Source organism: Carcharodon carcharias (genome assembly GCF_017639515.1).
Source record: "Carcharodon carcharias isolate sCarCar2 chromosome 37 unlocalized genomic scaffold, sCarCar2.pri SUPER_37_unloc_17, whole genome shotgun sequence".
Taxonomy (NCBI): domain Eukaryota; kingdom Metazoa; phylum Chordata; class Chondrichthyes; order Lamniformes; family Lamnidae; genus Carcharodon; species Carcharodon carcharias.
The window spans coordinates 21091-46304 of NW_024470766.1; the positions used below are offsets into that span (position 1 = coordinate 21091).

The 25214-nt window shown below is 54.5% G+C and overlaps 1 protein-coding gene across 3 annotated transcripts in view; it reads left to right on the forward strand.

The window, feature by feature from the left end:
* Positions 1-25214, forward strand: part of bbs1 (Bardet-Biedl syndrome 1) — a 43335-nt gene that overhangs the window by 14721 nt on the left and 3400 nt on the right. For all 3 annotated transcript variants that reach the window (XM_041181971.1, XM_041181972.1, XM_041181973.1), the window contains 9 exons: positions 935-1066; positions 2713-2819; positions 4010-4130; positions 6337-6495; positions 8169-8238; positions 10467-10625; positions 11984-12117; positions 13126-13260; positions 17430-17516. In XM_041181971.1, coding sequence (XP_041037905.1) covers positions 935-1066; positions 2713-2819; positions 4010-4130; positions 6337-6495; positions 8169-8238; positions 10467-10625; positions 11984-12117; positions 13126-13260; positions 17430-17516 — 1104 coding nt within the window. The remainder of the gene's footprint in view (positions 1-934; positions 1067-2712; positions 2820-4009; positions 4131-6336; positions 6496-8168; positions 8239-10466; positions 10626-11983; positions 12118-13125; positions 13261-17429; positions 17517-25214) is intronic.

Here is a 25214-nt window from a genome sequence, read left to right on the forward strand (position 1 = left end):
GTTCGAGGGGGATGAGGGTGGTGATTGAGGGTGACGGAGGGGCCGAGAAAGAGGGAGATGAGACAGAGAGCGTGGGATCAAGGGAGGGAGCTGAGCAAAACTGATCCCACAAAGGCCCCTCATTGGCCGCGGACCCCCTATCTGCGCCCCCTTTCCCTCAGTCCCCCTGTCTGCGCCCCCCTTCCCTCGGTCCCCCTGTCTGCGCCCCCCTTCCCTCGGTCCCCCTGTCTGCGCCCCCCTTCCCTCGGTCCCCCTGTCTGCGCCCCCTTCCCTCGGTCCCCCTGTCTGCGCCCCCTTCCCTCGGTCCCCCTGTCTGCGCCCCCTTCCCTCGGTCCCCCTGTCTGCGCCCCCCTTCCCTCGGTCCCCCTGTCTGCGCCCCCCTTCCCTCGGTCCCCCTGTCTGCGCCCCCTTCCCTCGGTCCCCCTGTCTGCGCCCCCTTCCCTCGGTCCCCCTGTCTGCGCCCCCTTCCCTCGGTCCCCCTGTCTGCGCCCCCTTCCCTCGGTCCCCCTGTCTGTGCCCCCTTCCCTCGGTCCCCCTGTCTGCGCCCCCTTCCCTCGGTCCCCCTGTCTGCGCCCCCTTCCCTCGGTCCCCCTGTCTGCGCCCCCTTCCCTCGGTCCCCCTGTCTGCGCCCCCTTCCCTCGGTCCCCCTGTCTGCGCCCCCTTCCCTCGGTCCCCCTGTCTGCGCCCCCTTCCCTCGGTCCCCCTGTCTGCGCCCCTTTCCCTCGGTCCCCCTGTCTGCGCCCCCTTCCCTCGGTCCCCCTATCTCCCCACCAGTTGGTTTTTCTTCTCTGTGTCTCCTCCCCTGGTATCCCCCGACAGGTTGCGTGTGCTTGTGGATCGTTGTCTGCCTCCCTAGTCCCAGCAGTGTGTACTGGGGGTGAGGGGCTGAATGGTGCTGCTCTCTCACTCTCCTGTCCCCCTTGTTCGAGTGCAGACGGTGATAACCTGCATGTCCACTCTGAATAAGAACATGGCCGACGAGGATGCGGTGGGCTGCCTGGTGATTGGTACCGAGAACATGGAGGTCTGCATCCTGGACCCTGAAGCGTTTACCATCCAGGCCAAGGTAGTCGGTCCGTGTGTGATTGTCGAGGGAGGGATAAGGAGAATGGGCGTGTTTCCAGTGGAATAGGTGGTGATTGTGACAGAGTGTTCCCTGTGCTCGCAGGGTTCAAATAAAAGGAGAGTCAGGGAGTTAGAGTTAATGGTTAATCATTCAAAGCCTTCCCTTGATTATGTTCAGACTATTTATTTATTTTAGGCTTCCTTCTGGGGAGACGGTTCTGTAGTGGTAATGTCACTGGGCTAGAGGCCCAGACTAATGGGGACAGGGGTTCAAATCCCACCGGGGCAGCCGGTGGAATTTAAATTCAGTTAATAAATCTGGAAAATAAAACTAGTCTCAGTGACGGTGACCATGAAACTATCATTGATTGTTGTAAAGACCCATCTGGGTCACTAATGTCCCCTTTAGGGAGGGATATCTGCCCTCCTTACCCAGTCTGGCCTACATGTGACTCCAGACCCACAGCCACATGTGGTTGAGTCTTAACTGCCCCCCTGAAATGGCCGAGCGAGACACTCAGCTCAAGGGCAATTAGGGATGGGCAACAAACACTGGCCTTGTCCAGCAATGCCCACATCACATGAAAGAATTTTTTAAAAGTCCTTATCATGGCCTCAAAACCAATTAATGACAGATTGTTACAAAGATCTGTCAGGATCACCATGTTCCGGACTCTCTAGCTGGAGTGTGGGGGAGGTTACAGAGATAGGGAGGGGTGTAGGGGCTGGAGGAGGTTACAGAGATAGGGAGGGTTGTAGTGGCTGGAGGAGGTTACAGGGATAGGGAGGGTTGTAGGGGCTGGAGGAGGTTACAGATAGGGAGGGTTGTAGGGGCTGGAGGAGGTTACAGAGATAAGGAGGGGTGTAGGGGCTGGAGGAGGTTACAGAGATAGGGAGGGTTGTAGGGTCGGGAGGAGGTTACAGAGGTAGGGAGGGGTGTACGGGCTGGAGGATGTTACAGAGATAAGGAATGTTGTAGGGGCTGGAGGAGGTTACAGAGATAGGGAGGGGTGTAGGGGTTGGAGGAGGTTACAGAGATAGGGAGGGTTGTAGGGGCTGGAGGAGGTTACAGAGATAGGGAAGCGTGTAGGGGCTGGAGTAGGTTACAGAGATAGGGAGGGTTGTAGGGTCTGGAGGAGGTTACAGAGATAGGGAGGGTTGTAGGGTCTGGAGGAGGTTACAGAGGTAGGGAGGGGTGTAGGGGCTGGAGGATGTTAGAGATAGGGAATGTTGTAGGGGCTGGAGGAGGTTACAGAGATAGGGAGGGGTGTAGGGGTTGGAGGAGGTTACAGAGATAGGGATGGTTGTAGGAGCTGGAGGAGGTTACAGTGATAGGGAGGGCTGTAGGGGCTGGAGGAGGTTACAGAGATAAGGAGGGTTGTAGGGGCTGGAGGAGGTTACAGCGATAGGGAGGGTTGTAGCGTCTGGAGGAGGTTACAGAGGTAGGGAGGGTTGTAGGGTCTGGAGAAGGTTTGAAAAGAATGATGAGAATTTAAATCAAGGTATTTCTGGGTCTCAGTGTGGCTCCGGTAAGGGGGCAGCAGAGCTTTCGATGAGCAGTGGTTTCGAGAGGGTGGGAGATCCCCTCGGGGAGTGATGGAATAGCCATTTCCCCTGTTAATAGTTGTGTCCGTCTCTCTCTGCCAGGTGAACCTCCCCAGTGTCCCAGTGTTCCTGGATGTCACTGGCCAGTTTGATGTGGAGTTCAGGATCATTGTTGCATGTCGGAATGGAAGTATCTACATAATCCGCAGGTAGGCAGGAAAATTCCTGCTGGGATTTTGGGATTGCTCCAAGTTCTGAGAGTTGCTGCATGACAACAATTTACAATGCTTGTTTGTCTTCTGTTCTCTCACCTGGCCCAATCTCTGACACCATAGCATAAAACATCCTCCAAGACAAAGCACCTAACCTGAACCTGCTCCAACTCCCAGTCACCCATCACCCCCTCTGCTCGCTGACCTACCCTGGCAACACCTCCATTTTAATATTTCAAATCCTTCCATGCCCTCTCCCTATCTCTGTAACCTCCTCCAGGCCCTACACCCCTTACTATCGCTGTAACCTCCTCCAGCTCCTATACCCCTCTCTATCTCTGTAACCTCCTCCAGCCCCTACACCCCTTACTATCGCTGTAACCTCCTCCAGCTCCTACACCCCTCTCTATCTCTGTAACCTCCTCCAGCCCCACCACCCTCCCTATCTCTGTAAACTCCTCCAGACCCTACAACTCTCTCTATCTCTGTAACCTCCTCCAGCCCCTACAACCCTCCCTATCTCTGTAACCTCCTCCAGCCCCTACAATCCTCCCTATCTGTGTAACCTCCTCCAGCCCCTACACCCCTCCCTATCTCTGTAACCTCCTCCAGTCCCTACAACCCTCCCTATCTCTGTAACCTCCTCCAGCTCCTACAACTCTCCTTATCTCTGTAACCTCCTCCAGCCCCTACAACCCTCCCTATCTCTGTAACCTCCTCCAGCCTCTGTAACCTCCTCCAGCCCCTACGACCCTCCCTATCTCTGTAACCTCCTCCAGCCCCTACAACCCTCCCTATCTCTGTAACCTCCTCCAGCTCCTACAACCCTCCCTATCTCTGTAACCTCCTCCAGCCCCTACAACCCTCCCTATCTGTGTAACCTCCTCCAGTACCTACAACCCTCTGAGATTTCTGCATTCCTCCAATTCCAGCCTCTTGACCATCCCGCCGATTCCCATTGCTCCACCATTGGCCGTGCCTTCAGCTGCCCTGGGGGGCCCTGAGCTCTGGAATTCCCTCCCTAAGCCTCTCCGACTCTCTCCCCCTCCTCCTTTTAAGACGCTCCTTAAAACCGACCTCTTTCAGGGTCAGATTCTGTCTGATTGACGTTCCTGTGAAGCACCTTGGGGGGAAGTTGTTCAAAGCTGAAGGTGCCGGATAATTAAAAGCCTTTGTTGCCATTACAGAGATTCCAAAAGGCCCAAGCACTGCATCGAGCTGAACTCCCAGCCTGTAGGTCTAGTGCGACTCAACAAGAACATCGTGGTTGGCTGTGGGAAGGAACTGCTGCAGGCATATACTCAGAAGGTAGGTCCCCGGCTTAGCCCATTGGGGCTCCTCTCTGTGTGACATTGTACACGGGGGTAAAAATTGACACACACAGGACTGCTCAGACTTCCCATTTCAAAAAGCTTTGATCAGGTCAATTCTGCTTAAGCAGACCCAGTCCAACTTCCCTGTGCAGAACGTAGGAACAGGAGGAGGCCATTCAGCCCCCTCCTCGAGCCTGTTACACAGGGCCAGGAGGAGACCATTCAGCCCCTCTTGGGCCTATGACACAGAGGCAGAAGGAGGCCATTCAGCCCCTCTTAAGCCAATTACATAGGAACCTGAGGCCATTCAGCCCCTCGAGCCTATTACACAGGGACAGGAGGAGGCCATTCAGCCCCTCGAGCCTATTACACAGGAACAGGAGGAGGCCATTCAGCCCCTCTCTGAGACTGTTAAACAGGAACAGGAGGAGGCAGTTCAGCCCCTCCTCGAGGCTTTTACACACTAACAGGTTGAGGCCATTCAGCCCCTCGAGCCTGATAGACAGAGATTGGAGGAGGTCATTCAGCCCCTTTCGAGGCTTTTACACAGGAATAGGTTGAGGCCATTTAGGCCCTCAAGCCTGTTACAAAGGAATGGGAAAAGGCCAATAAACCCCTTGAATCTGCCCTGCCCATGTAATTGGATCATGGCCAGTTTGGACCTTAACCCCATCCACCGGCCTCGGTTCCGTAACCCTTAACCCCCTTACCCAACAAAAATCCATCAATCTCAGTTTGACATTTCCAATTCACCCCCAGCCTCGACAGATTTTTGGTGGGGGGAGGGAGTTCCAGATTTCCACTCCCCTTTGTGTGATGAAGGGCTTCCTGACATCACCCCTGAATGGCCTGGCTTCAATTTTAAGGTTCTGCCCCCTTGTTCTGAACTCCGCGCCCCCCCATCACCAGAGGAAATAGTTTCTCTCTATCAACCCTATTGAATCATTTAACTTCCCATAAGGTAAACGTTTTATCCCGGTATCATTCCAGTCAATCTGCACTCCATCCCTTCCGAGTCCAATGTATCCTTTGCATGGTACGAATGCTGTTATGCCATTTGTGGGTTAAGCTGCATTGAGGCGCTGTCAGAGGGTCAGCGCTGAGGGAGCTCCGCACTGTCGGAGGGTCAGTGCTGAGGAAGCGCCGTGCTGTCGGAGGGCCAGCGCTGAGGGAGCGCCGCGCTGTCGGAGGGCCAGCGCTGAGGGAGCGCCGCGCTGTCGGAGGGCCAGCGCTGAGGGAGCGCCGCGCTGTCGGAGGGCCAGCGCTGAGGGAGCGCCGCGCTGTCGGAGGGCCAGCGCTGAGGGAGCGCCGCGCTGTCGGAGGGTCAGCGCTGAGGGAGCGCCGCGCTGTCGGAGGGTCAGCGCTGAGGGAGCGCCGCGCTGTCGGAGGGCCAGCGCTGAGGGAGCGCCGCGCTGTCGGAGGGCCAGCGCTGAGGGAGCGCCGCGCTGTCGGAGGGCCAGCGCTGAGGGAGCGCCGCGCTGTCGGAGGGCCAGCGCTGAGGGAGCGCCGCGCTGTCGGAGGGCCAGCGCTGAGGGAGCGCCGCGCTGTCGGAGGGCCAGCGCTGAGGGAGCGCCGCGCTGTCGGAGGGCCAGCGCTGAGGGAGCGCCGCGCTGTCGGAGGGCCAGCGCTGAGGGAGCGCCGCGCTGTCGGAGGGCCAGCGCTGAGGGAGCGCCGCGCTGTCGGAGGGCCAGCGCTGAGGGAGCGCCGCGCTGTCGGAGGGCCAGCGCTGAGGGAGCGCCGCGCTGTCGGAGGGCCAGCGCTGAGGGAGCGCCGCGCTGTCGGAGGGCCAGCGCTGAGGGAGCGCCGCGCTGTCGGAGGTGCCGTCTTTCAGGATGAGACATTAAACCGAGGCCCCGTCTGCCCTCTCAGGTGGGTGTAAAAGATCCCACGGCCACTAGTGGGAGAAGAGCAGGGGGGAGTTCTCCCCGGTGTCCTGGGGCTGATATTTATCCCTCACCCAACATCAGTAAAAACAGATGATCTGGGTCATTATCACATTACTGTTTGTGGGATCTTCTGTGTGTCAATGGGCTGCTGAGTTTCCTACATTACAAGAGTGATCGCACTTCAAAAAAAATGGTCTTTCATCATCTGTGAAACGATTAGTGACGTCCCGAGGTGCTGAAGGGAGCAGGAGGGAGACCTTTCTGTGTCCACCTTGGCTCCATGTGCCTAACGCAAAGTCTCTTTTCGACCTTCAGGGGAAGAAGCTGTGGACTGTACAGCTGCCAGCTCCCGTGATGACCATGGGCCTGATGGATCACAAATCCAAGGGCTTCCAGGCAGTGCTGGTGGCCTTGGCAAACTCCGAGGTCCACCTCTACCGGGACAAAATCCTCGTCAACATCACCAAAACCCAGGTACGCTCCCTCACCACCCACCCCCACCCAGCACCCTCCTCCACCGCTGGCCCCAGTCTCCTGCCCTCCCCCTGCCGGCTGGTCAAGGAACGAGAGTTCGAAACGAGGGGGGGTGGGGGGGGTGGCCAATCCTTTTGCAAAATCTTGTCTTGGCGTTGAGAGAGTTGCCTCGCTTGTGGGCGTGTGGGGTTTGGAGTCACATAGGGCTCAGATTGGACAAGGGCCACAACTTCCTGAAGCAGATGGATTTTCCCGATAATCTGACAGCTTCCGACAGTCACTGCTGTCACTGATCTTCAAACCGCCCAGGGTGGGGATTGAACCCTCGACCTGTGGGTTCTCAGCCTCCTAACCATGATCACTGATGCTACCTCGATCTTTGCTTAGCTTAGTTATTGAGCGACCTGGAATCAGATTGGGTAACCCAGAAGGCCGCTATTTTTAAATGTAATCTCTCATGTTTGTGCACGATGTAAATCTAACCAAAAAATCTGATCAGTGGGAGCACGTGTCAGGAGTCATGATGCGGATGCTAACCCCAACAGCTCCTTTATCAATGTCACTGTGCCCGCAGTGTGCACTGTGGTTGTAGAGATCCAGACCATCAGGGTAACTAACTTGAATCATTTAAAATTCTCATCCCTGTTTTCAAATTCCTCCTTGGCCTCCTCGCTTCTATGACCCTCACTATCTCTGTAACCTCCTCCAGCCCCTACAACCCTCCCTATCTCTGTAACCTCCTCCAGCCCCTATGACCCTCCCTATCTCTGTAACCTCTTCCAGCCCCTATGACCCTCCCTATCTCTGTAACCTCCTCCAGCAACTACACCCCTCCCTATCTCTGTAACCTCCTCCAGCACCTACAGCCCTCCCTATCTCTGTAACCTCCTCCAGCACCTACGACCCTCCCTATCTCTGTAACCTCCTCCAGCCCCTACTACCCTCCCTATCTCTGTAACCTCCTCCAGCCCCTACGACCCTCCCTATCTCTGTAACCTCCTCCAGCCCCTATGACCCTCTCTATCTCTGTAACCTCCTCCAGCCCCTACAACCCTCCCTATCTCTGTAACCTCTTCCAGCCCCTATAACCCTCCCTATCTCTGTAACTCCTCCAGCCCCTACGAGACTCCCTATCTCTGTAACCTCCTCCAGCCCCTACAACCCTCCGAGATCTCTGCGCTCCTCCAATTCCGGCCTCTTGACCATCCCCCGATTCCCATCGCTCCACCATTGGCGGCCGTGCCTTCAGCTGCCTGCGACCCTGAGCTCTGGAATTCCCTCCCTAAACCCCTTTCCTGACACACACACACACCCCACCCCCCCACCCCTCGCTCGCTCTCTCTTTTCCTTTAAGACGCTCTTTAAAACCGACCCCTTTGACTGAATTTTTGGTCCTCTGTCCCTAATACCTCCTGTATGTGTCTCATGTGAAAATGTACTTGGTAATGCTCTGTACCAGCCTTTGGGACATTAAAGGCACAAAGTAAAGGCATGTTGTTTGAAGCAGTGAGGGTTTTCAGTGCTGTAACAGTGCAGTGTGATTCGCAGGCCCTGGTGCTTGATGATTTCTCCCGGTACGCCCCAGAATTCAGCCGGAGAATCCCAGGTCTTTATCCTGCTCCGTGCTCAATCACCAGACAGCGTTCATTTCTCTGTCCTCCCTTTTCTCCTAGGATGTGGTAACCAGCCTGTGTTTCGGCAAGTATGGACGGGAGGATGGGACCCTCATCATGACCACGAAAGGTGCGTCCCTCTCTCTGCCTCTCCCCTTCTCCGCTGGCCTGTGTCACCCCCCTTCCTCACTTGATCAGCAATACTGCACTGGATTGCAACACTCCCAGGATAGGCACAGCACGGGGTTAGATACAGAGTAAAGCTCCCTCTACACTGTCCCCATCAACACTCCCAGGACAGGTACAGCACGGGGTTAGATACAGAGTAAAGCTCCCTCTACACTGTCCCCATCAAACATTCCCAGGACAGGTACAGCACGGGGTTAGATACAGAGTAAAGTTCCCTCTACACTGTCCCCATCAAACACACCTAGTACAGGTACAGCACAGGGTTAGATACAGAGTAAAGCACCCTCTACAACGTCCCCATCAAACACACCCAGGACAGGTACAGCACGGGGTTAGATACAGAGTAAAGCTCCCTCTACACTGTCCCCATCAAACACACCTAGTACAGGTACAGCACAGGGTTAGATACAGAGTAAAGCACCCTCTACACCGTCCCCATCAAACACTCCCAGGACAGGTACAGCACGGGGTTAGATACAGAGTAAAGCTCCCTCTACACTGTCCCCATCAAACACTCCCAGGACAGGGACAGCACGGGGTTAGATACAGAGTAAAGCTCCCTCTACACTGTCCCCATCAAACACTCCCAGGACAGGTACAGCACGGGGTTAGATACAGAGTAAAGCTCCCTCTACACTGTCTCCATCAAACACTCCCAGGACAGGTACAGCACGGGGTTAGATACAGAGTAAATCTCCCTCTACACTGTCCCCATCAAACACTCCCAGGACAGGTACAGCACGGGGTTAGATACAGAGTAAATCTCCCTCTACACCGTCCCCATCAAACACTCCCAGGACAGGTACAGCACGGGGTTAGATACAGAGTAAACCCTCTACACACCGTCCCCATCAAACACTCCCAGGACAGGTACAGCACGGGGTTAGATACAGAGTAAATCTCCCTCTACACTGTCCCCATCAAACACTCCCAGGACAGGTACAGCACGGGGTTAGATACAGAGTAAAGCTCCCTCTACACTGTCCCCATCAAACACTCCCAGGACAGGTACAGCACGTGGTTAGATACAGAGTAAACCCTCTACACTGTCCCCATCAAACACTCCCAGGACAGGTACAGCACGGGGTTAGATACAGAGTAAATCTCCCTCTACACTGTCCCCATCAAAAACTCCCAGGACAGGTACAGCACGTGGTTAGATACAGAGTAAACCCTCTACACTGTCCCCATCAAACACTCCCAGGACAGGTACAGCACGGGGTTAGATACAGAGTAAAGCTCCCTCTACACTGTCCCCATCAAACACTCCAAGGACAGGTACAGCACGGGGTTAGATACAGAGTAACGCTCCCTCTACACTGTCCCCATCAAACACTCCCAGGACAGGTACAGCACGGGGTTAGATACAGAGTAAAGCTCCCTCTACACTGTCCCCATCAAACACTCCCAGGACAGGTACAGCACGGGGTTAGATACAGAGTAAATCTCCCTCTACACTGTCCCCATCAAACACACCCAGGACAGGAACAGCACGGGGTTAGATACAGAGTAAAGCTCCCTCTACACTGTCCCCATCAAACACTCCCAGGACAGGTACAGCACGGGGTTAGATACAGAGTAAAGCTCCCTCTACACTGTCCCCATCAAACACTCACAGGACAGGTACAGCACGGGGTTAGATACAGAGTAAATCTCCCTCTACACTGTCCCCATCAAACACTCCCAGGACAGGTACAGCACGGGGTTAGATACAGAGTAAAGCTCCCTCTACACTGTCCCCATCAAACACTCCCAGGACAGGTACAGCACGGGGTTAGATACAGAGTAAATCTCCCTCTACACTGTCCCCATCAAACACTCCCAGGACAGGTACAGCTTTTGGAGCAGGGAAGTTGCTGTGGAGAGCAGCTGATACACAGAATGCACAACAGATCAGGTCGCAACTTGTGGACATGTGTGCTCTGCCTCCCGCAGTCGTGCACTCGGTCTTGCATACACACGTGCGGTCGCTCTTAGATTTCTACACCCTCTCATGTAGCAGAGACAGGTCACTGATTTCATGTAGAAGTTTCTGTATGTTTGTTTATTGACAGTGGGTCATTGACTGAGGAAGCAGTTACAATCATTTACTCTCTTTCCTGCTCAGGTCGCTGCGAGAGGCGCTGCAAGCGGGTCCTGTCACTAACCCTCCTTCCTTTCTCCTCTCAGGGGGTGGGCTGATCATTAAAATCCTGAAGCGAACTGCAGTCTTTGAGGATAAAGACACCAGCCCCGGCCCTCCCCTGGCGCAGAGCATTAAACTGAACATCCCAAGGAAAACCAAGCTGTACGTGGACCAGACGCTGCGGGAACGGGAAAATGCTGTGGGTGAGTAGACAAGCTACTGTCCCTGGAGTCTGGCTGAGGAATGTGATGCAACAGTCACCTACCCACCCTTCCAGCACCTCACCTCAGCAGCCAGTCCTTGGGCGCAAAACAGGCGGGCGAGGTGGGTGTTGGGCAGCATGTTGTCAGTCTGTTATTCAAATGCAGAGGCATCACACAGTCTGACTTTTTCCCGTGCAATTGAAGGAAACCTCACGGGTGCTGCCTCACACGGAAGGGGTTGGATTTATAGTAGAATTTTCATCGAACTGTTTATTATACAGTGAAGAGAGTGTGTTTAAACAGTGCACTACAGCAAACAGTCTACAGAGTAAACAGCGCACTAAGCAAACAGTCTACAGAGTCTATTTAAACAGTGCACTACACAAACAGTCTACAGAGTCTATTTAAACACACCACAACAGTCTATAGAGTCCATTTAAACAGCACACTACAACAGTCTGCAGAGTCTATTTAAATAGCACACCACAACAGTCTGCAGAGTCTATTTAAACAGCACAGCACAACAGCCCATAGAGTCCGTTTAAACAGCACACTACAACAGTCTACAGAGTCTATTTAAACAGTGCACTACTGCAAACAGTCTACAGAGTAAACAGCGCACTACGCATGTAGTCTGCAGAGTCCATTTAAACATCACACCACAACAGTCTATAGAATCCATTTAAATAGCACACTACAACAGTCTACAGAGTCTATTTAAACAGCACACCACAACAGTCTATAGACTCCATTTAAACAGCACACTACAACAGCCCATAGAGTCTATTTAAACAGCACACCACAACTGCCTATAGAGTCCATTTAAACAGCACACTACAACAGTCTGCAGAGTCTATTTAAACAGCACACTACTGCAAACAGTCTACAAGAGTTCACTTAAACTGCACACTGTACTAACCTCTGTTTTAACTGCACTCCTTTCAGCTCCCGCACAAGCTAAATCCCAGTCTCCGACCTGCCTACTTACTGAAACCCGTTGGAGTAAAGCCACAATGACGATCGGGGGAGGGTGGGAGGTGCGGGTGCCGACTGAAATGTTTTCATCTCGTCGGCTCCTTGCTATTCTCCACTGACTGCATCCTGCTGGAGAAACCTTCATGCTATGATCGGCAGATGTTGCTGTAGTTTTGCCCCGTGCTCTGTTTTCTGCAGCTTGATCTGACTCTTTGAGTAGACTCTGTAGACTGTTGGCTGAGAGTCCTGCTCCTTGATTGGCACAGTGGATCAGTCAACAGACCCCTGACACTAATCTTGGGTTGGTGATTCCCTGACTGTTGGCAATTAATGGTCGTGTTTTATTCCCTCTCCTCCCCCACCCCCCCTCCTCTGGTTGAAAGCTATGCACAGGGCCTTCCAGACGGACTTGTATCGCCTACGTCTCAGGGCAGCCCGAGAGTACGTCAAGGCTCTTGAAGCGAGCTTAGCACCGGTCTCTGCTGACCTCCAGGAACCACTGAATATGAACGCAGTGGTGAGTGGACCTCTCTCTCCTGGGATGGGTACCAGAGAAGAGTCTCGGGTATCCCCCGTTAGACTCTGTTTGCTGTTAGCTGGATTGACTATTTAAACAGCACGTTTGGCCATTGAGGCCTGGTTGAAGCCTCAGAGTCATTACGACATAGAAGGAGGCCATTCGGCCCATTGAGTCCATGTCAATTCTCTGTGGACCAATCCAGTCAGTCCCATTCCCCCATGCTCTCCCCTGTAACCCTCCAAGTTTATTTCCTTGCAGCGTCCATCCAATTTCCTTTTGAAATTATTCACCGTCTCTGCTCCCACCCCCCTCCTGGGCAGCGAGTTCCAGCTCATTACCATTCACTGGGTAAAAAAATTCTTCCTCTCATCCCCCCCACCCTCCCAACCCCCCCCCCCCCCCACCTCCCCATCATCAGCTGCCCAAAACCTTAAATCCATCTCCGTCCTGGTCCTTGTCCCATCAGCCAATGGGAACAGCTTTTCCTTGACGACCTTATCCAAACCTGTCATCACCTTGTCCACCTCTAACAAATCCGCCCCCCCCAATCTCCTTTGGCCCAAGGAGAACAAGCCCAGCTTCTTCAACCCCCCTAACCCACTCGCTAAAACCCCCTCAGCCCTGGGACCGTACTGGTCAATCTGCTCTGCACCCTCTCAAAGACCTTCACAAGTGTGGTGACCAGAACTGAACTCAACTCTCTAGCTGGGGCCTAACCAGAGTTTTACACGGGTTCAGTGGAACCTCCCTGCTCTTGTCCACAATTCCTCCGTTTATGAAGTCCACGACCCCATGAGCTTTGCTCATTTTGCTCTCGATATGTCCGGTCACCTTCTTAGGTTGACCCACATGAACCCCCAGGTCCCTCAGTCCCTGTACAATCTAGAACTGTGTCATTCAGCCTGCAGTAGCTCTGCCTGGGGCCTGGGGTCTGGGGCATTGGAAGGGATTTTAAACGCGGAAGCGTGTTTGTTGCTGAGATACAGTTACCTGTCTCTGCTCTAGGTCCAGGGGATTGGACCAGCATTTAAGCTGACCTTGAACATACAGAACACGTCAGCCACCAGACCGGTTATCAACCTCCAAATCAGCTTCCTCTACGATCAGACTCTCTACTCCATCAAGAGGTCTTTCTTTAAGGTGGGAGACAGTTTCCAAAGTGATTCGAGGGGTCGGAGGAGGGGTGGTGGGGGGGTGGGTGGGGTTGGCGGTGGAAGCGGATAGAGGTGAAAACCCTTCAGGCGTCTCCTCGTGCCAGTCCGCACAGGAAGATCCCACATTTGGCTTCCAACTCGAAAGGGGGCAGAGGGGGTGGAGTTACTGAGCTAAATGTTGACCACAACCCCCCCCCCACCCCTGCCCATCCTCCGCCAACCGCACCCCCGGCCTGTCCAGCAGAGGTACCTGGGCTTCCACCACCACCCCCCACACAGCTCGGAATGACCATCTGCTGGCGGGGTGGTTGGTGGGGGGAGATTCAGGGCGTGGAGAGGGCAGCGATTCCTGCTGCGGTTGAATAGTCTGTCGGCATGCGCCTGGGCTCCGCCCACGTGGTGGGGGGCCAGTTGGATCGGTACGCCAGTGTGACTCACCACTCGGCGGGGGAGCCCGTGGTCACATCAGCTTGCAGCGGGAAAACTCGGTCTTTCCAGGAACAAGGACTGGCCCAATGGGGAAGTGTGAAAAGCCGCTGCAATCACCACATGAGCTACAGCAGCAAAAGCTGACAGCTTTCACAACCTGGCAACCCATCTGACTCGGCAACAGAGCCGTGTCCCAGGTGGAATTAAGTTATTGCTCTCTACAGCTCGTTTCACTTCCTCAGGACTTCCCAAAGTGTTTCACAAACTGTGTTGTAATGTAGGAAACTCTGCAGCCGAATTACACACTGCAAGATCCCACAAACAGCAATGTGACCATGACCCAGATCATCTGTTTTTAGTGATGTTGGTTGAGGAATAAATATTGGCCCCAGGACACCGGGGAGAACTCCCCCCTGCTCTTCTCCCAGTAGTGGCCGTGGGATCTTTTACACCCACCCGAGAGGGCAGACGGGGCCTCGGTTTAATGTCTCATCCTGAAAGGCGGCACCTCCGACAGTGCGGCACTCCCTCAGCACTGACCCTCCGACAGTGCGGCGCTCCCTCAGCACTGACCCTCCGACAGTGCGGCGCTCCCTTAGCACTGACCCTCCGACAGTGCGGCGCACCCTCAGCACTGACCCTCCGACAGTGCGGCGCTCCCTCAGCGCTGACCCTCCGACAGTGCGGCTCTCCCTCAGCGCTGACCCTCCGACAGTGCGGCTCTCCCTCAGCGCTGACCCTCCAACAGTGCGGCGCTCCCTCAGTACTGACCCTCCGACAGTGCGGCACTCCCTCAGCACTGACCCTCCGACAGTGCTGTGCTCCCTCGGCCCTGACCCTCCATGGCAGTCACGTATAGAACGACGCTATTGGGACAATCAGGTATGTGCACACGTAAACACACTCACAAACACGTGTGAGGGAGAACCCTGGCGAGAATTATTTTCCAATATGGGAAGAAGGAAGCAGTAGCTGTCTGGTGATCTAACTCGCTCTCTCCTGGGATATCTGGTGATCTAACACCCTCTCTCCTGGGATATCTGGTGGTCTAACTCCCTCTCTCCTGGGATATCTGGTGGTCTAACTCCCTCTCTCCCTGGGATATCTGGTGGTCTAACTCCCTCTCTCCCTGGGATATCTGGTGGTCTAACTCCCTCTCTCCCTGGGATATCTGGTGGTCTAACTCACTCTCTCCCTGGGATATCTGGTGGTCTAACTCACTCTCTCCCTGGGATATCTGGTGGCCTAACTCCCTCTCTCCTGGGATATCTGGTGATCTAAATCCCTCTCTCCTGGGATATCTGGTGATCTAAATCCCTCTCTCCTGGGATATCTGGTGGTCTAAATCCCTCTCTCCTGGGATATCTGGTGGTCTAAATACCTCTCTCCTGGGATATCTGGTGGTCTAATCCCTCTCTCCTAGGATATCTGGTGGTCTAACTCCCTCTCTCCTGGGATATCTGGTGGTCTAACTTCCTCTCTCCTGGGATATCTGGTGGTCTAACTCCCTCCTGGGATATCTGGTGGTCTAACTCTCTCTCCTGGGATATCTGGTGGTCTAACTCTCTCTCCTGGGATATCTGGTGATCTAACTCCCTCTCTCCTGGGATATCTGGTGTTCTAAATCCCTCTCTTCTGGGATATCTGGTGGTCTAAATCCCTCTCTCCTGTGATATCTGGTGGTCTAAATCCCTCTCTCCTGGATATCTGGTGGTCTAACTCCCTCTCTCCTGGGATATCTGGTGGTCTAACTCCCTCTCTCCTGGGATATCTGGTGGTCTAAATCCCTCTCTCCTGGGATATCTGGTGGTCTAACTCTCTCTCCTGGGATATCTGGTGGTCTAAATCCCTCTCTCCTGGGATATCTGGTGGTCTAACTCTCTCTCCTGGGATATCTGGTGGTCTAACTCCCTCTCCCTGGGATATCTGATGGTCTAACTTACTCTCCTGGGATATCTGGTGCTGTAACTCTCTCTCCCTGGGATATCTGGTGGTCTAACTCACTCTCGGACATCTGGTGGTCTAACTCCCTTTTTCCTGGGATATCTGGTGGTCTAACTCCCTCTCCCTGGGATATCTGGTGGTGTAACTCACTCTCTCTCTCTCGGATATCTGGTGGTGTAACTCCCTCTCCCTGGGATATCTGGTGGTCTAAATCCCTCTCTCCTGGGATATCCGGTGGTATAAATCCCTCTCTCCTGGGATATCTGGTGATCTAAATCCCTCTCTCCTGGGATATCCAGTGGTATAAATCCCTCTCTCCTGGGATATCTGGTGGTGTAACTCACTCTCTCTTGAATATCTGGTGGTGTAACTCCCCCTCTCCTGGGATATCTGATGGTCTAACTCCCCCTCTCCTGGGATACCTGGTGGTCTGACTCCCTCTCTCTGGGATATCTGGAGGTGTAACTCACTCTCTCTCTTGGATATTTGGTGGTGTAACTCCCTCTCCCTGGGATATCTGGTGGTATAAATCCCTCTCTCCTGGGATATCTGGTGATGTAACTCACTCTCTCTTGAATATCTGGTGGTGTAACTCACTCTCTCCCTGGGATATCTGGTGGTCTAACTCCCTCTCCTGAGATATCTGGTGGTCTAACTCCCTCTCTCTGGGATATCTGGAGGTGTAACTCACTCTCTCTCTCGGATATCTGGTGGTGTAACTCCCTCTCCCTGGGATATCTGGTGGTATAAATCCCTCTCTCCTGGGATATCTGGTGATCTAACTCCCTCTCTCCTGGGATATCTGGTGGTGTAACTCACTCTCTCTCAGATATCTGGTGGTGTAACTCACCCTCTCCTGGGATATCTGGTGGTCTAACTCCCCCTCTCCTGGGATACCTGGTGATCTAACTCCCTCTCTCCTGAGATATCTGGTGGTCTAACTCCCTCTCCTGAGATATCTGGTGGTCTAACTCCCTCTCTCTGGGATATCTGGAGGTGTAACTCACTCTCTCTCTCGGATATCTGGTGGTGTAACTCCCTCTCCCTGGGATATCTGGTGGTATAAATCCCTCTCTCCTGGGATATCTGGTGATCTAACTCCCTCTCTCCTGGGATATCTGGTGGTGTAACTCACTCTCTCTCAGATATCTGGTGGTGTAACTCACCCTCTCCTGGGATATCTGGTGGTCTAACTCCCCCTCTCCTGGGATACCTGGTGATCTAACTCCCTCTCTCCTGGGATATCTGGTGGTCTAACTCCCTCTCTCTGGGATATCTGGAGGTGTAACTCACCCTCTCTCGGATATCTGGTGGTCTGACTCCCTCTCTCTCGGATATCTGGTGGTCTAACTCCCTCCCCTGGGATATATGGTGATCTAACTCCCTCTCTCCTGGGATATCTTGGTGGTCTACCTCCCTCTCTCTCGGATTTCTGGTGGTCTAAATCCATCTCCGGGGATATCTGGTGGTCTACCTCCCTCTCTCCTGGGATATCTGGTGGTCTACCTCCCTCTCTCCTCATATATCTGGTGGTCTAACTCCCTCTCCTGGGATATCTGGTGGTCTACCTCCTTCTCCCTGGGATATCTGATGGTCTAACTCTCTCTCTCTCCTGGGATATCTGGTAGTCTAACTCCCTCTCTCTCTGGGATATCTGGTGGTCTAACTCTCTCTCTCCTGGGATATCTGGTGGTGTAACTCTCTCTCCTGGGATATCTGGTGGTGTAACACTCTCTCCTGGGATATCTGGTGGTCTAACTCCCTCTCTCTTGGCTGTTCCAGATTCCGATGCTGGTACCTGGTCTGACGTATCCAATCGAGACCTTTGTGCAGAGCCTGAGTGACAGGGGCATCTCCGACACCATCAAGGTAAGGGGTGGGACAGAAGACCCCCCACCTTGTGTTTCCATAGCCTTGACCTCATCACACACTTCCCCCCCCCCCCCCCCCCCCCCCCCACCCTGCCATACGGCCCCCGCCAAATCCTTTTTGACCAGGGAATGGGCAGCCACTGGCTGGACTCCAGTGTTACACCCAGCTCTCGCTCCTCCTCCCTGAGCACTGAGCTATTTGACTCAGGCAGGCATCACAGTACAATCCCGTACTTATCCCGTCATTGTCACTGGATGGTGAATCAGCAATTTGATCCCTTGGTCATTGTCTGAGAAAGGCCAACTGTGCAGAGACTTGCACAGGCCCTGATCAGTTTGTGCACTTTACTGGTACACTGGCCCACTGGCCTTTTCCCTTGTACTAGGAAGGGGCTCTGTACTTTCAGCAAAGCCCATTCATCTAGCGCCACTAACCTAACAAAAATGTACCCAAGGTGCTTCACAGGAACGTCAATCATACAGACTCTGACCTGAGTCTCACATGGAGATATTAGGCACAGGGGGACCAACAGCTCAGTCAGAGAGGTCGGTTTTAAGGAGCGTCTTAAGAGGAGGAGAGAGAGAGAGGTGGAGCGGTTTAGGGAGGGAACACCAGAGCTCAGGACCCCAGGCAGCTGAAGGCACGGCCGCCAATGGTGGAGCGATGGGAATCGGGGGATGCTCAAGAGGCCGGAAATGGAGGAGCGCAGAGATCTCGGAGGGTTGTAGGGGCTGGAGGAGGCTACAGAGATAGGGAGGAGTGTAGGGGCTGGAGGAGGTTACAGAGATAGGGAGGGGTGTAGGGGCTGGAGGAGGTTACAGAGATAGGGAGGGGTGTAGGGGCTGGAGGAGGTTACAGAGATAGGGAGGGGTGTAGGGGCTGGAGGAGGCTACAGAGATAGGGAGGAGTGTAGGGGCTGGAGGAGGTTACAGAGATAGGGAGGGGTGTAGGGGCTGGAGGAGGTTACAGAGATAGGGAGGGGTGTAGGGGCTGGAGGAGGTTACAGAGATAGGGAGGGGTGTAGGGGCTGGAGGAGGTTACAGAGATAGGGAGGGGTGTAGGGGCTGGAGGAGGTTACAGATAGGGAAGGTTGGAGGGTCTGGAGGAGGTTACAGAGATAGGGAGGGTTGGAGGGTTTGGAGGAGGTTACAGAGATAGGGAGGGTTGTGGGGGTTAGAGGAGGTTACAGAGATAGGGAGGGATGTAGGTGCTGGAGGAGGTTACATAGATAGGGAGGGTTGTAGGGGCTGGAGAAGGTTACAGAGATAGGGAGGGTCATAGGGGCTGGAGGAGTTTACAGAGATAGGGAGGATTGTAGGGGCTGGAGGAGGTTACAGATAGGGAGGGGTGTAGGGGCTGGAGAAGGTTACAGAGATAGGGGTGTGGGGACTGGAGGAAGCAACAGAGATAGTGAGGGTTGTAGAGGCTGGAGGAGGTTACAGAGATAGGGAGGGCTGTAGGGGCTGGAGGAGGTTACAGAGAGGGAGGGTTGTAGGGGCTGGAGGAGCTTACAGAGATTGGGAGGGTTATTGGGGCAGGAGGAGGTTACAGAGATAGGGAGGGTTGTAGGGGCTGGAGGAGGTTACAGAGATAGGTAGGGATGTAGGTGCTGGAGGAGGTTACAGAGATAGGGAGGGTTGTAGGACTGGAGGAGGTTACAGAGATAGGGAGGAATGTAGGTGCTGGAGGAGGTTACAGAGATAGGGAGGGTTGGAGGGTCTGGAGGAGGTTACAGAGATAGGGAGGGTTGTAGGGGCTGGAGGAGGTTACAGAGATAGGGAGGGGTGTAGGGGCTGGAGGAGGTTACAGAGATAGGGAGGGTTGTAGGGGCTGGAGGAGGTTACAGAGATAGGGAAGGTTGTAAGGGCTGGAGGAGGTTACAGAGATAGGGAAGGTTGTAAGGGCTGGAGGAGGTTACAGAGATAGGGAGGGTTGTAGGCGCTGGAGGAGCTTACAGAGATTGGGAGGGTTATTGGGGCAGGAGGAGGTTACAGAGATAGGGAGGGTTGGAGGGTCTGGAGGAGGTTACAAAGATAGGGAGGGATGTAGGTGCTGGAGGAGGTTACAGAGATAGGGAGGGTTGTAGGAGCTGGAGGAGGTTACAGAGATAGGGAGGGATGTAGGTGCTGGAGGAGGTTGCAGAGATAGGGAGGGTTGTAGGAGCTAGAGGAGGTTACAGAGATAGGGAGGGTTGTAGGGGCTGAGGAGGTTACAGAGATGGGGAGGATTGTAGGGGCTGGAGAAGGTTACAGAGATAGGGAGGGTTGTAGGGGCTGGAGGAGGTTACAGAGATAGGGAGGGTTGTAGGCGCTGGAGGAGGTTACAGAGATAGGGAGGGTTGTAGGGGCTGGAGGAGGTTACAGAGATAGGGAGGGTTGCAGGGGCTAGAGGAGGTTACAGAGATAGGGAGGGATGTAGGTGCTGGAGGAGGTTACAGAGATAGGGAGGGTTGTAGGGGCTGGAGGAGGTTACAAAGATAGGGAGGGATGTAGGTGCTGGAGGAGGTTACAGAGATAGGGAGGGGTGTAGGGGCTGGAGGAGGTTACAGAGATAGGGAGGGTTGTAGGGGCTGGAGGAGGTTACAGAGATAGGGAAGGTTGTAAGGGCTGGAGGAGGTTACAGAGATAGGGAAGGTTGTAAGGGCTGGAGGAGGTTACAGAGATAGGGAGGGTTGTAGGCGCTGGAGGAGCTGACAGAGATTGGGAGGGTTATTGGGGCAGGAGGAGGTTACAGAGATAGGGAGGGTTGTAGGGTCTGGAGGAGGTTACAGAGATAGGGAGGGATGTAGGTGCTGGAGGAGGTTACAGAGATAGGGAGGGTTGTAGGAGCTGGAGGAGGTTACAGAGATGGGGAGGATTGTAGGGGCTGGAGAAGGTTACAGAGATAGGGAGGGTTGTAGGGGCTGGAGGAGGTTACAGAGATAGGGAGGGTTGTAGGCGCTGGAGGAGGTTACAGAGATAGGGAGGGTTGTAGGGGCTGGAGGAGGTTACAGAGATAGGGAGGGTTGTAGGGGCTGGAGGAGGTTACAGAGATAGGGAGGGATGTAGGTGCTGGAGGAGGTTACAGAGATTGGGAGGGCTGTAGGAGCTGGAGGAGGTTACAGAGATAGGGAGGGTTGTAGGGGCTGGAGGAGGTTACAGAGATGGGGAGGATTGTAGGGGCTGGAGGAGGTTACAGAGATAGGGAGGGTTGTAGGGGCTGGAGGAGGTTACAGAGATAGGGAGGGTTGTAGGCGCTGGAGGAGGTTACAGAGATAGGGAGGGTTGTAGGGGCTGGAGGAGGTTACAGAGATAGGGAGGGTTGTAGGGGCTAGAGGAGGTTACAGAGATAGGGAGGGTTGTAGGGGCTGGAGGAGGTTACAGAGATGGGGAGGATTGTAGGGGCTGGAGAAGGTTACAGAGATAGGGAGGGTTGTAGGGGCTGGAGGAGGTTACAGAGATAGGGAGGGTTGTAGGCGCTGGAGGAGGTTACAGAGATAGGGAGGGTTGTAGGGGCTGGAGGAGGTTACAGAGATAGGGAGGGTTGTAGGGGCTAGAGGAGGTTACAGAGATAGGGAGGGATGTAGGTGCTGGAGGAGGTTACAGAGATTGGGAGGGTTGTAGGAGCTGGAGGAGGTTACAGAGATAGGGAGGGTTGTAGGGGCTGGAGGAGGTTACAGAGATGGGGAGGATTGTAGGGGCTGGAGGAGGTTACAGAGATAGGGAGGGTTGTAGGGGCTGGAGGAGGTTACAGAGATAGGGAGGGTTGTAGGGGCTGGAGGAGGTTACAGAGATAGGGAGGGTTGTAGGCGCTGGAGGAGGTTACAGAGATAGGGAGGGTTGTAGGGGCTGGAGGATGTTATAGAGATAGGGAGGGTTGTAGGGGCTAGAGGAGGTTACAGAGATAGGGAGGGATGTAGGTGCCGGAGGAGGTTACAGAGATTGGGAGGGTTGTAGGGGCTGGAGGAGGTTACAGAGATAGGGAGGGATGTAGGTGCTGGAGGAGGTTACAGAGATAGGGAGGGGTGTAGGGGCTGGAGGAGGTTACAGAGATAGGGAGGGGTGTAGGGGCTGGAGGAGGTTACAGAGATAGGGAGGGGTGTAGGGGCTGGAGGAGGTTACAGATAGGGAAGTTTGGAGGGTCTGGAGGAGGTTACAGAGATAGGGAGGGTTGGAGGGTTTGGAGGAGGTTACAGAGCTCGGGAGGGTTGTGGGGGTTAGAGGAGGTTACAGAGATAGGGAGGGATGTAGGTGCTGGAGGAGGTTACATAGATAGGGAGGGTTGTAGGGGCTGGAGAAGGTTACAGAGATAGGGAGGATTGTAGGGGCTGGAGAAGGTTACAGAGATAGGGGTGTGGGGACTGGAGGAGGCTACAGACATAGTGAGGGTTGTAGAGGCTGGAGGAGGTTACAGAGATAGGGAGGGGTGTAGGGGCTGGAGGAGGTTACAGAGATAGGGAGGGTTGTAGGGGCTGGAGGAGGTTACAGAGATAGGGAAGGTTGTAAGGGCTGGAGGAGGTTACAGAGATAGGGAGGGTTGTAGGCGCTGGAGGAGCTTACAGAGATTGGGTGGGTTATTGGGGCAGGAGGAGGTTACAGAGATAGGGAGGGTTGGAGGGTCTGTAGGAGGTTACAAAGATAGGGAGGGATGTAGGTGCTGGAGGAGGTTACAGAGATAGGGAGGGTTGTAGGAGCTGGAGGAGGTTACAGAGATAGGGAGGGATGTAGGTGCTGGAGGAGGTTGCAGAGATAGGGAGGGTTGTAGGAGCTAGAGGAGGTTACAGAGATAGGGAGGGTTGTAGGGGCTGAGGAGGTTACAGAGATGGGGAGGATTGTAGGGGCTGGAGAAGGTTACAGAGATAGGGAGGGTTGTAGGGGCTGGAGGAGGTTACAGAGATAGGGAGGGTTGTAGGCGCTGGAGGAGGTTACAGAGATAGGGAGGGTTGTAGGGGCTGGAGGAGGTTACAGAGATAGGGAGGGTTGTAGGGGCTAGAGGAGGTTACAGAGATAGGGAGGGATGTAGGTGCTGGAGGAGGTTACAGAGATAGGGAGGGTTGTAGGGGCTGGAGGAGGTTACAGAGATAGGGAGGGGTGTAGGGGCTGGAGGAGGTTACAGAGATAGGGAGGGTTGTAGGGGCTGGAGGAGGTTACAGAGATAGGGAAGGTTGTAAGGGCTGGAGGAGGTTACAGAGATAGGGAAGGTTGTAAGGGCTGGAGGAGGTTACAGAGATAGGGAGGGTTGTAGGCGCTGGAGGAGCTGACAGAGATTGGGAGGGTTATTGGGGCAGGAGGAGGTTACAGAGATAGGGAGGGTTGTAGGGTCTGGAGGAGGTTACAGAGATAGGGAGGGATGTAGGTGCTGGAGGAGGTTACAGAGATGGGGAGGATTGTAGGGGCTGGAGAAGGTTACAGAGATAGGGAGGGTTGTAGGGGCTGGAGGAGGTTACAGAGATAGGGAGGGTTGTAGGCGCTGGAGGAGGTTACAGAGATAGGGAGGGTTGTAGGGGCTGGAGGAGGTTACAGAGATAGGGAGGGTTGTAGGGGCTAGAGGAGGTTACAGAGATAGGGAGGGATGTAGGTGCTGGAGGAGGTTACAGAGATTGGGAGGGCTGTAGGAGCTGGAGGAGGTTACAGAGATAGGGAGGGTTGTAGGGGCTGGAGGAGGTTACAGAGATGGGGAGGATTGTAGGGGCTGGAGGAGGTTACAGAGATAGGGAGGGTTGTAGGGGCTGGAGGAGGTTACAGAGATAGGGAGGGTTGTAGGCGCTGGAGGAGGTTACAGAGATAGGGAGGGTTGTAGGGGCTGGAGGAGGTTACAGAGATAGGGAGGGTTGTAGGGGCTAGAGGAGGTTACAGAGATAGGGAGGGTTGTAGGGGCTGGAGGAGGTTACAGAGATGGGGAGGATTGTAGGGGCTGGAGAAGGTTACAGAGATAGGGAGGGTTGTAGGGGCTGGAGGAGGTTACAGAGATAGGGAGGGTTGTAGGCGCTGGAGGAGGTTACAGAGATAGGGAGGGTTGTAGGGGCTGGAGGAGGTTACAGAGATAGGGAGGGTTGTAGGGGCTAGAGGAGGTTACAGAGATAGGGAGGGATGTAGGTGCTGGAGGAGGTTACAGAGATTGGGAGGGTTGTAGGAGCTGGAGGAGGTTACAGAGATAGGGAGGGTTGTAGGGGCTGGAGGAGGTTACAGAGATGGGGAGGGTTGTAGGGGCTGGAGGAGGTTACAGAGATAGGGAGGGTTGTAGGGGCTGGAGGAGGTTACAGAGATAGGGAGGGTTGTAGGGGCTGGAGGAGGTTACAGAGATAGGGAGGGTTGTAGGCGCTGGAGGAGGTTACAGAGATAGGGAGGGTTGTAGGGGCTGGAGGAGGTTATAGAGATAGGGAGGGTTGTAGGGGCTAGAGGAGGTTACAGAGATAGGGAGGGATGTAGGTGCCGGAGGAGGTTACAGAGATTGGGAGGGTTGTAGGGGCTGGAGGAGGTTACAGAGATAGGGAGGGATGTAGGTGCTGGAGGAGGTTACAGAGATAGGGAGGAGTGTAGGGGCTGGAGGAGGTTAAAGAGAAAGGGAGGGGTGTAGGGGCTGGAGGAGGTTACAGAGATAGGGAGGGGTGTAGGGGCTGGAGGAGGTTACAGAGATAGGGAGGGGTGTAGGGGCTGGAGGAGGTTACAGATAGGGAAGGTTGGAGGGTCTGGAGGAGGTTACAGAGATAGGGAGGGTTGGAGGGTTTGGAGGAGGTTACAGATCTCGGGAGGGTTGTGGGGGTTAGAGGAGGTTACAGAGATAGGGAGGGATGTAGGTGCTGGAGGAGGTTACATAGATAGGGAGGGTTGTAGGGGCTGGAGAAGGTTACAGAGATAGGGAGGATTGTAGGGGCTGGAGAAGGTTACAGAGATAGGGGTGTGGGGACTGGAGGAGGCTACAGACATAGTGAGGGTTGTAGAGGCTGGAGGAGGTTACAGAGATAGGGAGGGCTGTAGGGGCTGGAGGAGGTTACAGAGAGGGAGGGTTATAGGGGCTGGAGGAGGTTACAGAGATAGGGAGGGGTGTAGGGGCTGGAGGAGGTTACAGAGATAGGGAGGGTTGTAGGGGCTGGACGAGGTTACAGAGATAGGGAAGGTTATAAGGGCTGGAGGAGGTTACAAAGATAGGGAAGGTTGTAAGGGCTGGAGGAGGTTACAGAGATAGGGAGGGTTGTAGGCGCTGGAGGAGCTTACAGAGATTGGGAGGGTTATTGGGGCAGGAGGAGGTTACAGAGATAGGGAGGGTTGGAGGGTCTGGAGGAGGTTACAGAGATAGGGAGGGTTGTAGGGGCTGGAGGAGGTTACAGAGATAGGGAGGGATGTAGGTGCTGGAGGAGGTTACAGAGATAGGGAGGGTTGGAGGGTCTGGAGGAGGTTACAGAGATAGGGAGGGTTGGAGGGTCTGGAGGAGGTTACAGAGATAGGGAGGGTTGTAGGGTCTGGAGGAGGTTACAGAGATAGGGAGGGGTGTAGAGGCTGGAGGAGGTTACAGAGATAGGGAGGGTTGTAGGGGCTGGAGGAGGTTACAGAGATAGGGAAGGTTGTAAGGGCTGGAGGAGGTTACAGAGATAGGGAAGGTTGTAAGGGCTGGAGGAGGTTACAGAGATAGGGAGGGTTGTAGGCGCTGGAGGAGCTTACAGAGATTGGGAGGGTTATTGGGGCAGGAGGAGGTTACAGAGATAGGGAGGGTTGGAGG